Source organism: Bubalus kerabau, chromosome 4, assembly GCF_029407905.1.
Source record: "Bubalus kerabau isolate K-KA32 ecotype Philippines breed swamp buffalo chromosome 4, PCC_UOA_SB_1v2, whole genome shotgun sequence".
Lineage (NCBI taxonomy): Eukaryota > Metazoa > Chordata > Mammalia > Artiodactyla > Bovidae > Bubalus > Bubalus kerabau.
The window spans coordinates 40930170-40946455 of NC_073627.1; the positions used below are offsets into that span (position 1 = coordinate 40930170).

Genomic DNA, 16286 nt, shown 5'->3' on the forward strand with positions numbered 1-16286 from the left:
CTTAAGATGTCACTAAATTCAAGTTTAAAAGTTAATTATTAAAAATTAAGAAAATAATAGGTATGGTGCTTCAGGAAATGGCAGAGATGATGATAATGGTATGGGAATAACTGATGTTTGTGTTAACACCCTTGAGAAGGAGATCTTTAACTGCCATCCTAAATTCTATGTGAGTTACAGAGGAGGGTGGAAATTTCAAGCCTGCCTGGGGAAAATGTGTTGATTCACCTGTGGGGAGGAAGAAGAGCAGGATTTGGGGAGAAGTGGGAAGGTCAGGAACAATAGGATCAGAAGGCTTGAGGCATTTTGCTGACCTCAGCCTTCCTCCTGCGGACTCGTAGGAGTGGAGGCCCCAGGGCAGGACTTAACTGGGGCCAAGGTATCCTAGAAATCCTAGAACTTTATATATATATATAAAATACATATATATGTATTTATATTATTTTTCTGGGATATAATCCTTGGTTTTCACCAGTTTCTCAAAGAGATCTGTGACACCCCCACCCCCACCAATACACAAGGTTAAGTCAAATACCCTAGAACTATGATTTCCAAGCTTTATTGTCTATTTCACTCAGTGAAAGTTGAGCACAGCTCCATGTATGAATGCTTATATTACTTACCATGTTACTATATTAAGCATCTTAGAAAACAAACTTCAAACTGGAAATTAAAAATATATTTAAATAAGAGTTCTAAAGATTCATCTTTGGCACCTTACTTCGGAGATCACTCTGAAAATACTGAGTTGGTGTTTCTCTGTGTTTAGATCACCTCTACCATTGTTCTTAAACCTTTATTTCATAATTATGTCTGTGGAGGTTTGTTTTTCCTAGTAGCTTTAGAACAAATACAGTTTTGTTATTCTTTGTTCTTCTCTATACTTATTTTTGTACTTAATTTTTTTTTCTTTTGCTTTTTTTTTTTATTATGTGCTTAATTATTAAATATCTATTGATTTTTTTAAACTATTTTGTGCCAAGTTCTGGGGCCTTGTGTTAACACCCAGTAAACAAGAAAGACCTGGTCACAGCCATGTTTGGAGTTGACACACTAGTGGAGGAAGTGGACAAATAAGCAGTTAGCCTTCAGTGTGGCCAAGCCTGTGGAGCACGCATTGGAATCACACAGAAGGGAAACCTGACCCCAACCTTGGGATTTAGAGAATAATTTGAAACAGAACGGTGGTCTCAGTTGTGTTCTGAAGAATGAGCCAGGTAGAAAGAAGAGTGTTACAGGCAGAGGGAGTGGCATGTGTGAAGAGCACAGAGTTGTGGGGGACTGGAAAAGCTGCTGAGGTGTGGTGGACACATGACCAGAGGTGAGGCTGAGAGGGCGATGCTTGCGCTGCTGTATAAGGCCGTGAGTTTGGGATTTATCTTAGGCTCATGTGCGGTGAGTTCTTATGTCTTCAGAATTACCCATCCCCATCCTTATCTACTTAAGTTTTAAAGCAAGTCAGTAGCATTCAGAATTGTTTCAGTTCAGTTCAGTCACTCAGTCGTGTCCGACTCTTTGTGACCCCATGAACCGCAGCACGCCAGGCCTCCCTGTCCATCACCAACTCCCAGAGTCCACCCAGACCCATGTCCATTGTGTCGGTGATGCCATCCAACCACCTCATCCTCTGTCACCCCCTTCTCCTCCTACTCTCAATCTTTCCCAGCATCAGGGTCTTTTCAAATAAGTCAGCTTTTCACATCAGGTGGTCAAAGTATTGGAGTTTCAGCTTCAATGTCAGTCCTTCCAATGAACACCCAGGACTGATCTCCTTTAGGATGGACCAGAATTGTTTAGATAGATGTAATCTAGGAGCACTGTAGAAGATGGATTGCAGGGGGAATTAAGACTGGAAGTATAAGTGAGTAAGTAGGGACTGGTTTCAGTAATCCACATTAGATATATTGATGGCCTAACTCGGTAGAGGGAGGAGGGATATAGATCACTGGATGAATTTGAGAGAAATTGATGAATAGGATTAGCAGGACATGGTAGAAATTAAGAATGAGCCAAGGGACCTCAATTTAGCAAGAGATTAGGTGATAGTGCTGTTTACTGCAGTAAGGAACAAGGCAGAATGAGCTGGTTTAGGGGAGATGATATATTTTCATTTGGGGGCACATCGAATCTGAAAAGTCTATGCAGTATCCAAGGTGGGGTATTGGGTAGACAATGGAAAATGGAAGTCTGAAGAGAAGGACCCATGGTGATTTGGAGGTGGTATTAGTGAAGGCCTTGGTCTTTGAACTGAATTCTGATGGCTGAATAGAAGGGCGGAAGAGTTCCAAGAACAGAGAACAGAATTTTGTGAAAGGCCTGGTACATTTGCAGAGCTGCATTAGATGGGGCTGAAGTGGATATAGGATAACAGCTAAGGGAATACTGGGAGATGAGACCGAAAGGAAGACAAAGAACAGGTCACAAAGAGCCTTTCATAGCATGCAAATAAGAATGAACGTGATTGCTCAGACTTTAAGAAACCAGAGGAAGATTTTTAAAATGGTTAGATTTTTAAGATGACTTTAAGATTTATATTTTTAAAAAAGTCACTCAGAGCAGACCACAAAATCTGTTATCACAACATATCTGAATGGTATGGGTGTCTGACAAGTAGTAGACATTCAATAAATGTTTGCTGAATGCATGAGAATAATTCTTTAAAATCTTAACTATATGCCATTTATAGATACCATGCTCAAAACTTAAAATTGCCGATAAAAAATAAAGGGATGGGAAAAATCATGCTAGAATTGAGGCTTCCCTCCAAATTAAAGAAAAGTAAAATAGAAGACAAAAAGCTTCAATTTATTAAAAAAAGAAAACACATTTGTCTTTTGTCTTCTGAGAGGAATAACTTTCAGAAGACTTAAGTGTTTGATATAATTCAGAGACATTTTTCTTTGTAGTTCGAACCAAGTAGATAGAAATAAACAACAATGGCCTAGGGATTTTCAGAGGATCAGTGAATGCTTCAAAGACAATTAGGCAAAAATACTTTTTATATGTGCTCTTTTTCTTGGAGTTGTTGTTTAGTTGCTAAGTCGTGTCCAAATCTTTGCGACCCCATGAACTGTAGCCCACCAGGCTCCTCTGTCCATGAAGGACTTAAATCTTTAACCTATAATTTAGAACTTCACTTTTAAAAGAGTAGCTGACCCAGAAAAGGTTAAGAACTACTGATAGAGAGCCTAAATAATATAATCAATGGGTTTGATTTAATGATATATTTTGAAATTTTTAATCTGCAAACATGAACACATATTGTTTTTAAATAGCTTGCACAAGCTTCTAACACTAAAAGTGACTGAGTTGGAACTCTCTAACTCAGTCTTCTGCTTCTCTTATTTATTGAGTTCAAAGATTAGAAAGAAAAAGAATTGCAGTTTTACAGATGGCTTGATTATTGTCTACCTGAAGAAACATTTGAGAATCACCTAAAATTTTTCAAATGATTACTGAATAAAATATACATATATACATATATTTTAAACGTATATAAATAAATAAAGGAAAATTGATAGCTTTCCAGATACTAGGTGGAAAATATAATTACAATAAAAGATCCTGTACACAGTAACAAAGAGGAATAGGCAGATACTCGGCAAAGAAATACGTTAAGACTGTGTGCATAAAGCAACAGAATTGCTCTCAGGGGTCTAGGGGAGACCGTGAATCTAGGGACATGGTATGTTTTTGGATGGGAGAGCTCAATAAAGTTAATATGTCACTTCTTCCCCAAATCAGAATCCTCCTGAGGTTTTTGTGAAAGAAAATGACATGACATGTCTTTTATTCAAAGAAAAGATGGTCAAAGCAAATATTCTAAATGGATGATGGAAAGGTGAAGGAGTATAAACTCTCCCAGATGGGTATTTAATATACTGTGAAGTTCAAGGAATAAAAACATTAGCAAAGTATTGCCACAGGAACGGGCCCCCATTGTCTGGCACAAAGTGGCGTTCAAGTCTAAACAGCATGTGCACATTCAATAGAGTGAGTCCAGCCTGCACTCTACTCAGTACTGAACCTCCCAGAGGGAGTGTAGAGTGGACAGGGTGAATCTTCTATTCTTAATCAGTCTTGACTCCTGTGTGTTCCTCATAATGTGAACGTTACAGTGCTGTGAATGATTAAAGAGATGTCACAGTGTTATTTTGGATTTTCACTTTAGAACCTGACTCCTAAGTAAGATACCACCCCACCATGTAAAGACTATAATGTAGAATAAGAGCATTTCAGGTTGTTAAGGATGGAACTAGACAGAAACTTCTTTTTTTTTTAAGTAATGGATTTTTATTTATTTATTTATTTTAGTAATGGATTTTTAATAGATGCAGTTGGAACAGCTGTGGGCAAAGTGCATTAGATTCCCTTTCCTATGTATTATGCAAACTAAATTCCTGATGGTTTAATGATTTTAGTATATTTATTTAAATACTAGGAAAAAATATATAGGTGAACTATTGAATTTTGGGTATAGGAATAGTCTTTCTAAGTAAACTCCAAGGATAGAATTCATAAAAGAAATTTTATGGATTCAAATGCCTAAGAAATAAAAACTTTTACATATCAAGAAACGGTAAAAGTGACAACACATACAGTCTTAAGTATTTACAGCATATAGCAAAGAATTAGCTCCCTTAATGTGAAACACTCTTAGATGACAAAAAAGGAAAAAACCTTAATGTATAGGTTAAGGATAAAAATAGGCAATTTACAAAAGAAGAAAGACAAATGGACCAAATTAGCAAAGATAAAATATACACTATTCATCAATGGCAAAAATGTAGTTGAATAGGCATAGTGATAAAATGCTGGCAGGATTGCAGCTTTGACAGTTCTAAAAGCATACTTAAGTGAAATAATGTATGTTTGAAGATGTTTATTCCAGAGCTGTTTATAACAAGGAGAATTGGAAATAATTTATATTTCCAAAATTGTGTATTCTTACAGTGCAGTTCCCTACAGTGGAATACCACATAGCCCAGGGAATGGGTATTGCAGATTATAAAACATGATTTTGTTTCAGACTGAAACCAAAGTATCTGCAGATATGCTGTGCATAGAAAAGGACTTAAAATCATCAGCCTGGTGTTCACAGTGGTTGTTTTGTGATAGGCAAAGGTAATTGTAAAAGTTTTTGCAAGGAGAAGCAAATTTGTCTGTGAGGGGATGGAAAGAGGATGAAGCAAACTTGAGGAGAACTTCTCTTATTTTAACAATGGGAGAGTATGAGTTTATGCCAATTTTAGGTTGGCAATAAGCACATAAGGGGTCTATGATTTGGTGGCTCAGATGGTAAAGAGTCTGCCTGCAATGCAGAAACCCAGGTTTGATCCCTGGGTTGGGAAGGTCCCCTGGAGAAGGGAATGGCAGCCAACTCCAGTATGCTTGCCTGGAGAATTCCATGGACAGAGGAGCCTGGCGGGTTATAGTCCACGGGTCACATAGCGCTGGACACAACTGAGTGACTACACACATACACGATAGAAGTAGAAGAGATGTCCTTCTTTTTAGGGTAAATGACCTACCTCCTTCTGGATATCATCCCCCTTCCTGCTTACTTAGGTAAAAGTCATTTATGATTATTTGCATCAGTAGCATGTTCTTTAACGGGCTTCCCTTGTAGCTCAGTTGGTAAAGAATTGGCCTACAGTACGGGAGACCTGGGTTTGATCCCTGGGTTGGGAAGATCCCCTGGAGAAGGAAATGGCAAGCCATTCCAGTATTCTTGCCTGGAAAATTTCATGGACACAGGAGCCTCGTGGGCTGCAGTCCATGGGGTCACAAAGAGGCACGACTGAGCAACTAACAGTTACCTACTTTAACTTAACTCAAGAAGATACACAAAAAAGAATGGCCAAAATACAAATCCAGCTAGTGATGGAAAAGGAATACCAGACAGAACATTAGACCTGAGATGGATTGAAGTGTTATTTATTTGTTGAGCCCTGAAGTGCTATCTGAAGGCAATCAGGATGTGGTGTGGAAAGAGGGGCACTTCTGACTGAATCATCCTAAGGTCCAGTCTTGAGAGTGCTAATAATCAGCTGTGAGGTTTTAGATAATTTTCTTAGCTTTACTGAGACTGAATTTCCTCATCTAAAAAGGAGGGATAAAAGGGCATACTTTGAATGTTTGTCATAAAGGTTAGCAATGACATGTGCAAAGTGACCTAACACGCTGGAGACACTTAGTAAAGGATATTTATTCTTATTGTTATTAAGCCTGGTATACTTGATAAGGTATCAAGGATTGCTGGTGTGATCTCTCTCTCCCTTTGTCTCTCTCTGTCTCTTTCCTGCATCTGTCACTGCTTTGTTGTAATCATATCTGACCATTGCAATTAGATTTCAGTTTGTGCTTTTCCACAGTAACCAGCCCCATAGGAACATCTGCAGTCTACTTGAGCCCTGTCAGTTGAGTCTGAATAGAGTATGACACTCAACTGATTTGTTTTCAAAACCAAAGTCCCAGCACTGAAGGGCTGTGTCATAGTTTATGACTGTACCATTTTTAGCACCTCAGTGAAGACCTAATGAATAGAAACCAGTGTTGGAGTAAGATGGGGAGGCTTCAGCCTCTGTTGTTACATAAGGTTCAGCCTATACAGTGTTACAATGCTTGTTACTTTAACCATAGTTACAGAATGTATCTTTCCAAACTCCATCCATAATGGTGATACTGTATTCATCAGTAGCAGAGCAAGAGTCAGCCTGGGGAAATCAGGCATGAGCCTGTTGACAGTAGGCTGTTTTGTTTTATGGAGCTGGATGTGTTAAGCGAACAACAAAGACTGATGGAATAAATTGCTAATTTCCACATGAAAGCTAATTTTAGTCCCTGTGCCTCCCTGTGCTCTCAGAAATGAGAATGAAAAAAGATCTTGCCTGTGTTCAGGAATTTTGAATGTCCCAGGGTACTAAAGTGACCTAGATAATTAACTAGAGAAGTCAGATGACTTCACTTCTGTCCTACAAAAAGATTTTCAACCCTCAGATTAGTGTCTGTATTTTCTTAGAAGTAAGTAAACAACCACTCGTGTGGCTAACAAAGTCTGAGAATCAGCTCTTCATTGATTTTTTTTTTTTAAGGAAATTCTTGTTTTATTTATGTATTTATATAGACGCCTTACACAAATAACATTCCTGTTCTCCTAAGGGTTTCTTCTATAAATTGGAATGGCCAAGGAAAAGCATTGTCTAATTTTGACTTGATTATACACGTTCAAAAGAGAAAGAGGGAGTGAAGAGAAAAGCGTTGGAAAGTCTTCGACTCTGGGGCTCAGCATGTACAACAGACGTCTCGGACTCAAGATTCATCCGGGTTGTTGGGAAGTTCCAACGCCGAGGGAAAACTAGGGGAGCCCACCCCACCCCACCCCACAGAGAGAATTTCTACAGCTATTCTAGCCAGGTGCTCCAGCTAAAGCATAGGTTTCAAACTACAGAGTTTCAACTTAACATCTAAAATTTTAAACTGTAGCATTTCTGCGACAAATAAGCTCAGAGAGCTCATCTCAGAAGAAAAATTAAAGAACTATTGCTCTGATGAATGACAAGTCTGGCTGTTGCTCTTGCTCCGCCCGACTTCCAGGCTCAGGCAGACACGTACGGGGGCGGCGGCTCCTTGGTGGCGCTGTTCACAGTGGCGTCATCGTACGGGGGTAACAGCACCGTAGTGTCGTTGCCGGTAACATAAACCAGGACATCAGAGGAGTTCCTGCCATTGATATATCGGTAGCAGTTACAAACACAGCTAATCAAGTAACCCTTAAAAGCCAAGATAATGCTGATGAACAGAAGAATAATGAGGACCAAACAGGTAGGATTCACTGACATGATATCATCTTTGTAAGGAAAATCAGGAGGCAGCTGTCGTATGTATTCCTGGATGGAGTTTGGATAAACAAGTACGGTGACGGCAACCAAGGTGTTCAGGGCAAAATCAAAGATCTGGTAGCAGAAGAATGGGATGATCCAGGCTGTGCGTTGCTTGTATGCGCCGTATGTAGCCATGGCACAGATAAGGATCATGAGAACAGAAATCACAATGGCAATGCACATGTTGGCATCATCCATGAACTCAAAGTCACCCCCGAGTTCAGAACTTGAAAAGTGGTAATGATCTGGATCAGCCAGGGCGCTCAACAGAATCAGCAGTACCACGGCATTGAGGATCAGGTACCAGATGTCGAGCAGGATGGTGCCGGTGCGGACATGGCAGCAGAGGCAGCAGCTGTTGGAGTAGAACCGCGTCCAGGGGGCCACCATCTTCATCGCTTGGGCCGCGGGCGCGGTGGCGCGACTCTGCGCCCAAGTTCGCAGGAGCTTCGGCAGTCGGGCCTGCGCACCGCGCGGCTGTCGCAGGCCCATCTGTCCCCGGCTACCCTCGCTCCCTCTTCCCGGCCCCCGTCCGCCGACCACCGTCCCGGGCCCCGTGCCTCTCCCCGCGAAGAGCTTGCATCTGGAACCTCGGCCGGACCCTGAGCTCCGAGGGCTACGGGGCCATTGATTTTTATTTTCTTCAATTAGACTAGCTTTTGCTTGATGTCTTATACTTTTTGGTGATTAGGATGTAGTTCCTTATTAATAAGTTATATGTTCTATCCCATCAAAGTAAATACATTTTTTTAAATAATGAGAATTGTTTATATAAACAACTCTGTTTGAAGGCACTAAGAAAATATTAATTACACTGCTGTTTCTCTTGCTCCAAGTGTTTCATGAAGCCATGTAATTAATGCTCAAGCTGTACAACTATCTCTTGGTGATTGCTGTCAGTGTGGGAAATACTCTGGTTTGGTCTCCGAAAGAATTGGCCCACTTTCACAGAAAACAGGTACTCTGGAACCAAGGATCTGTTTTCCTTTTTTGAAAAAGATATTTTCAAAACTATTATTATACAAACATTTATATATTATACAAACAGTTCCCATTACATTAATGGGGAAATTATGGAAATATATCCTTCTTACCTACATTTATAGTGGTAATGTTGCATACATAAAAGAAAAAAGGTCAAAAAAAGTTCTTCCACCCTAGAGATCAAATTACTTTGTTTTTTCCTTTCTAAGCCCTGACTTACTAATATATGGTAATTTTTGTGGCTGTGATTTTGATACAGGTATAACCAAAGGACTTTTTTTTAAGCCCCACTTGACTTGAGCATTTTCCATTTAGTTACAAAACACTTTCTGTTGTTCTGAAGGTGATGTTGTGTAACATATATGCAGATAATACAAAAATATGAGCATGTCCACATCCAGAGGTGGTTCTCACCCTTCCAGATTGTTTTCTGTGTGTATTCATATAGAGGGTCTTTTTGTCTTATTTTTATTTTTACAAGAATGTGATTATAATGTACACACATGCTTTTTCCCAAACTTGGGGTTTTGTTTTTGTTGTTGTTAGTTTAATACATTAAAGAACCCTCCTCATACAAGCCTGTGGATCAGCCCAGTCTTACTGCTTTTCACGACTGAAAAGTGTTCTCTTGTGTGGATGCATTTCTGTTGACTACTTTCAGGTTGTTCCTAATTTTTCTGTAAAACTTAATTATATTTAACTGTTTCCCTTACTCTTGGACTTTTTTTTTTTTTTTTTTTCACATTTCACCAAATTTAGGGTAAGTCACTGGCCTTAGCTAGAAAAACTGGAGTACTCTTAACTGTACTTGAAAAGAGCAAATGAGAGTTTGGATGACTAAGTTTTTCTTCCCTGTCATTTGCTCGTCAGCTAAAATAGGAATACGCATTTAAAAGATCAACTTGATTGATCAAGGTAGTCTCTTACTATTTTGTAAGTAGGAGTTTGGTTCTTTGGCTAATAAAGGGTTAATAGTGAAGGTCATTTACAACTGCTCCAGAATCTTTGTTTTTATATGATATTACTGTCTCGTTGCTTATTTGACCATAGGTGTGATAAGTTAAAAAAAATTCTTAAATTTAGTTGCGGGTAGGTATGAGTTGGTGGAAACTCAACAAAAGGCCATACATTTTTGGCTTTTATTTCGTTTGACAGCCTGTTATTATTTTTATAACTGTTATTATTATATTCTAATTCAATTACATTCGCCATGTGAACTTTGGCTTCCCTACCCTCCCTCATCTCAAGAACCTTACATAGTCCAGTAAATTCCTTTACTTAAAGTCTTATCAACTAACTCCTTTTGAGTTTTAAAAAAATTGAGATATAATTCACATATCATAAAATCTTCATTTTAAAGTGTACAATTCAGTTCTTACTAGGTTCACAGGTTGTGCAGACATCACCACTGTCTAATTCCAGAACATTTTCATCACCCCCAAAAGAAACCCGGTAACACATTGAGCAGTCATTCCCCACTACTCTGTCTCCTCAACCCCTAGAAACCACTAGTCTGCTTTCTGTTTCTAAAACTTTGCCTATTTTGGATGTTTCTTATAAATCAAATCAGAGTATGTGGCCTGTGTGACTTTCCATTGACTTTTAAACATGTTTAAGTCTTCCATTAAAAAATTAATAAAGAAACCTCTCCATCAGATCTGTCACTCTGCCCCCTCTCTCCCTTGCATAACTCACCTTCTTGAAGAATTATCTGTTTTTCCAGTCTATTTTTTTCATACCATACTTAATCTTTTGCACATTTCATGGTAGATTCTAAATTCCACCACTCCAAAAGCAGCTCTTGAAAAGGTGTCACATTACTAAATCCAGTTTCAGTTTTCAGTTGACTTCTGAGAAGCAGTTTTCTCTGCTGACACTCTTACCCTTCGTGGACACCTTCTTCCCTTGGTGTCATTGGTATCGCATTACACTCTCCTGGTTTTCCTTCTTCCGCCCTCTGTTTCCTGACGTAGCTTCCTCTGTAACATTTGTGCATACAGCCATTAAAGGACTCTTCTAGGCTTAGTGGGAAGCTCTTTTCCTCTCACTTGGTGTTTTCTCCATAGACACTGTCACCTGTGCTGGGGTCTCATTTGTTTGTGCAGACCAGTTTTCTGAGTTCTATACCTAGAGATTATGTTTACTCAATATCTGCACTCGGGTGTCTCAAACACGGCTCTCAAATATGGTATAAATCCTCAAAAATGGTTCTCTGCCAGAGTTACCAGATTCAGCAAAAGGTACTGTCTGTCCTGTTGAGCAAGCCAGAACCCAGGAGACACCTGTAAACACACCCTCCCTCACTTTGCATGTCGGTCCATCAGCAAATCTTGTAAATTTTCTTTCGTAAATGTGTCTAAATTGCTGTCACTTTTCCCTGTCTTTACCACTGCTGCCATTGTCCAGCCTTTTAGGCAGTAGCTCTCTAATTGGCATCTTTGTTTCCACTTGGTCCATCTTTATTCCATACTAGACCTAACTCCTTAACATAGATTATAATTATCCTGATGTGATTAATAGGTCTTTCACTTTCAGAGGAGTCCTGAATTAATTGATAAAATTATATGGTTACCATAATTATAAGGTCCTCCGTAATCCAGCTTCTCTCTTCCTCTCCAGCCTCATTTTAAACCATGTGTGCTTACCTTGATTTCTGCATGTTAGACACAGTGGCTGTCTCTCGGTACCAGGGATGCCCTGTAAGTTCTGTCCTGCCTCAGGATCTTTGTACTTGCTCTTCTCTTTACTTAGGACCCTAAAATGCCATCCACGTTCCCTTCTCTCAGTTCTTTGCTTTGTTAAATTTTCATTCTACTTTTAGTCCTCAGGGAAGCCTTCTTTGACCTTCCCAAGGCAGTTCCACTTAGTATGTATGTTTCATAGCACAGTGTACCTATACTTTTATAGTATTCCTCACAGTGACAATTTTAGGTATATTTGAATGATTCTGGGAATTAATATCTACTAGACTGTCAGCTTCATGAAGGGAGAGATTGTATTTGTGTACTGCAACATCTCCAGTATTTTGCATAATGGCCAGCACATAGCTGACATATAATATCTGTTGAATAAATAAAGGAATGAAGTAATCACAACCTCTCAATTCTGACCTAAAAAAATGAAAAATTAAAAAAAACAAAAAATTCTGACCTGGTCTATATAACTCAGTTGAGCAAAGTAGTATTTAAAAAGAGTGAAACACTATTATACTACTTTAAAAGTGCAGAGTAGCCAAGTACCCAACTCGGTTATTCCACTTTCTACACTAGAGATTGCCACCTTTCAGCCTGTGAATTGTATGAGACTTGCAGTTATTTATTGTCCATGTAGATTTTAAGAATCAAAAATTTCATATAAAGGTACAGGTTCCGGGTTTCATTTGAAAATGTTAGAGATTTGGCAAAGGTGGGCTGGCAAACCCACTTGCTGTTGATTTCCTGGAAGTGCCTGGTGGCCTCCCCTTTGAGCTGGTGGTTGGTGCATCTGCTTTAGTGCCGCTAGTGCAGCCACTGGCCTGGCCGCTCCACCACAGACTATTTGTTGCTGACCACCGAGGCGAGGACCTGTGCCACCGGTGTGGTTCAGCAGACATGTCTTTGTACGTGACTCTCCTCGCTGCGTTGATTTACATTCTGGCACAAGGACATATCTTGTCAAGGATTGGCATTTTGAGTAGTAGCTGGTAAATATTTGAGTTTGCAGTTCCTGATTTTCACAATTTTATTCAAAATGCCAGTGCATAATAACATTGAGAAACGTTAGTGATTCTGTCAGTAGGTACTGCTCTTAGAGAATACTTTTCATCATTTATTTTATAAGGTATCTAGATTATTCTTACTTCAATAGAAAAATTCTGAAATTTTGCATTTCAGGTTGTAAGGCTTGGACATAGACATCAGAATGGGTTTATATTCCTTTTGTGTGTCTAGCAGTGATTGGGCTAGATTAGTGATAGATGGGGCTGCTGTTGTAGAATAAAGAACGTGAACTTATTTGAATGTTTTTAGTATGGTGCTCTGATGTGAACTTCTTTCCATGTGTAAAAATTGACTGTCGTCACTATGTCATTGAAGGAAGTGGAGTTCAGTTCAGTTCAGTTGCTCAGTTGTGTCCGACTCTTTGTGACTCCTTGAACTGCAGCACGCCACGGCTCCCTGTCCATCACCAACTCCTGGAGTTCACCCAAACTCATGTCCATTGAGTTGGTGATGCCATCCAACCATCTCATCCTCTGTTGTCCCCTTCTCCTCCTGCCCTCGATCTTTCCCAGCATCAGGGTCTTTTTAGATGAGTCAGCTCTTCGCATGAGGTGGCCAGAGTATTGGAGTTTCAGCTTCAACAACAGTCCTTCCAATGAACACCCAGGACTGATCTCCTTTAGGATGGACTGGTTGGATCTCCTTGCAGTCCAAGGGACTCTCAAGAGTCTTCTCCAACACCACAGTTCAAAAGCATCAATTCTTCTGCACTCAGCTTTCTTTATAGTCCAACTCTCACATCCATACATGACTCCTGGAAAAACCATAGCCTTGACTAGACGGACCTTTGTTGGCAAAGTAATGTCTCTGCTTTTTAATATGCTGTCTAGGTTGGTCATAACTTTCCTTCCAAGGAGTAAGCGTCTTTTAATTTCATGGCTGGAATCACCATCTGCAGTGAGTTGGAGCCCCAAAAAATAAAGTCAGCCACTGTTTCCCCATCTATTTGCCATGAAGTGACAGGGCCGGATGCCATGATCTTAGTTTTCTAAATGTTGAGCTTTAAGCCAACTTTTTCACTCTCTTCTATCATTTTCATCAAGAGGCTCTTTAGTTCTTCCCTTTCTGCCTCAAGGGTGGTATCATCTGCATATCTGAGGTTATTGATATTTCTCCCGGCAGTCTTGATTCCAGCTTGTGCTTCTTTAAGCCCAGCATCTCTCATGATGTACTCTGCATATAAGTTAAATAAGCAGGGTGACAATATACAGCCTTGACGTACTCCTTTCCCGATTTGGAACCAGTCTGTTGTTCCATGTCAAGTTCTAACTATTGCTTCCTGACCTGCATACAGGTTTCTCAAGAGGCATGTCAGGTGGTCTGGTATTCCCATCTCTTTCAGAATTTTCCACAGTTTATCGTGATCCACACAGTCAAAGGCTGAAGTGGAGTTGGCCCATCTTTTTCAAACACTTGACTGATTTCAAAGGAGTAAAATAGGATAGTCTTGTTAGAATTAAAAATTAAGTTTTTATAGATTTACTTATTTTTTTGCTACATAATTTGTCTTGTTGAACCTGCTTTTGTACTGCTTTTCATTAAGGAAGGAATACAAAGGCAGTGTTAGGCTTCTTTTTTATTTTTTAATGTGAAAATTGAGGCAATTGCTGTGCTATTGAGTGAAGCAAAACTGTGTTCATGGTTGCTTGCCTGTGGATTAACTCTCTGTTATCAGCCTCCACAATTGACAAAATTAATATATATCTACCTCTGATGCCTAGGAGTAGACCTCATTAATATCCCGTTAAATAGGCTTAACATATTTTAATGAGACTTTTTATTGCTAGCATATATTTATGCAGCAAACTTCCACTCCCGCTGTTTTATGGAAACTTGTCTTTAAAAGATCATAAATCCCCACCTAATGTAAAGTCAATCACTTTTGAAGTTATTTATCCTCCTGATTTCGTTCCAGCATTTTGTTGCTGCAAAGTTACTTCTTCATCTAACACTTTTCCTGCCTCTCAAAATAGTTACATTGACACCAGTTCTTAAGTTAAATGTAACTATGTCATATGACATATTCCTACCTATCTACTCAAGAGAAATAATAACCCATCTGTGTGAAGGCTTGTATGTGGATGTTTATTAGCGGCATTGTTCATGACAGCCAAAAAAATAGAAACAGTCCAAATGGCCATCAAGTGGTAAGTGGGTAAACAAAATGCCAATGTACTTATTCATCCAGTACATAAACTGCAGTGTGGTCGTCCATACAATGGAGTATTATTTGGCCATAAAAAGAAATGAAGTACTGATACATGCTACACCATGGATAAACCTCACAAACATTGTGCTAAGTGAAAGAATCCAGATGTAAAGACCACATGTTTATGATTCATTTGTGTGAAATGTTCACAAAAGGCAAATCTCTGGAGACAGTTACATTAGTGGTTGCCCAGAGCTGAGGGCAGAAATGAGGAAAGACTTGCAAATGGGTACAGGGTTTTTTTTGAGGGTGATGGGATTGGATTGTGGTGATGGTTGCATGACTCCGTGAATACACAAGAAACGATTGTGTCTTTATAGGTGAATTTATAGTATGTAAATTACTACTCAGGAAGCCTGCTAAAATTAGTCACATTTAAAATTTAATATTTGTAATATTTATTGTATTTAAATATGTTAACCTGTTTTCATTATTAAACATCTTATACTGGTTTCTTTCCACTTTTAAGTATGATTTTCCAAGAATGCTACTATCAAATCATGTTAATTGGTGATAGTAAAAATAGCCAGCATGTAGGCATTATGCTAGTACATTTCACAGATTATCACAGCAGCTCTACGTGTAGGTATTATTATCCCCATTTTACAGTGGAGAAAATGGCCTCATAGAGGCTAAATAACTTGTCCAAAGTTACATAACTTGAGTAAGGAGACAACTCTGCAGGAACTAGAACTGAGGTCTCTGGTCCTGTATGCTTCATGTATGAGGATGCAGTATTTTTGGAGGAAATTTATGCTGCCTCTCATATACTGTGACTGTTTCACGCCCATGTGTGTTTGCCACTGCCCTGAATGCTCCTGCATAACTATTTCTGCGTGATCTCCTAGGAAATTCAAATGGGTGTTTGGTACTGCCCGGTTGCCATAGAGCTTTTGCAACATAGCGCATCTTACTAATCAGTTTTACTTCTTTTTCTCCACCTTTCAGTCTTAATTTTAAAGACCCCGAAGCAGTCAGAGCTCTGACTTGTACTCTGCTAAGGGAAGATTTTGGACTTTCTATCGATATTCCTCTGGAGAGACTGATTCCTACAGTTCCCTTGAGACTCAACTATATTCATTGGGTAGAAGATCTGATCGGTCATCAGAACTCTGACAAAAGTACCCTCCGAAGAGGAATTGACATAGGTACATGGTTTAAAATTCTTCCTTGGCTAAGTGTTAAGTTTCATAAATTTTGCAAAGTCTTTGCAAGTTCTTTAAAAACTCCTGGGTATTTGTTGTGTAAAAGAAACTGGCTACAGATATCATTGTTCTTTTTTGGTACACCTGGGCTTTTCTGCTGTCAGTCTCTCTGAGAAGGGATTGTCAACCCCAAATGGCGCAAGGGGGTAAGAGAGTCCTGTTTTCTTAGCTTTTCAGATCACTGTGTTTACATCTGTGTCTGTTGGGCACTATTTTTACTCTGAATTATTTGGTGTTAGTACAGAAG

The 16286-nt window shown here is 39.2% G+C and overlaps 2 protein-coding genes across 3 annotated transcripts in view; one reads left to right on the top strand and one right to left on the bottom strand.

Annotated features, from left to right (window-relative positions):
- The window catches only part of METTL16 (methyltransferase 16, RNA N6-adenosine), a 70802-nt gene that overhangs the window by 6546 nt on the left and 47970 nt on the right, over positions 1–16286 (top strand). For both annotated transcript variants that reach the window (XM_055576914.1, XM_055576915.1), the window contains exon 3: positions 15783–15982. In XM_055576914.1, the coding sequence (XP_055432889.1) occupies positions 15783–15982 (200 nt within the window). The remainder of the gene's footprint in view (positions 1–15782; positions 15983–16286) is intronic.
- Positions 7385–8337, bottom strand: LOC129649474 (lysosomal-associated transmembrane protein 4B-like). The gene has a single exon (XM_055576917.1). The coding sequence runs from the start codon at positions 8277–8279 to the stop codon at positions 7599–7601; it is 681 nt and encodes a 226-aa protein (XP_055432892.1). The 5' UTR covers positions 8280–8337; the 3' UTR covers positions 7385–7598.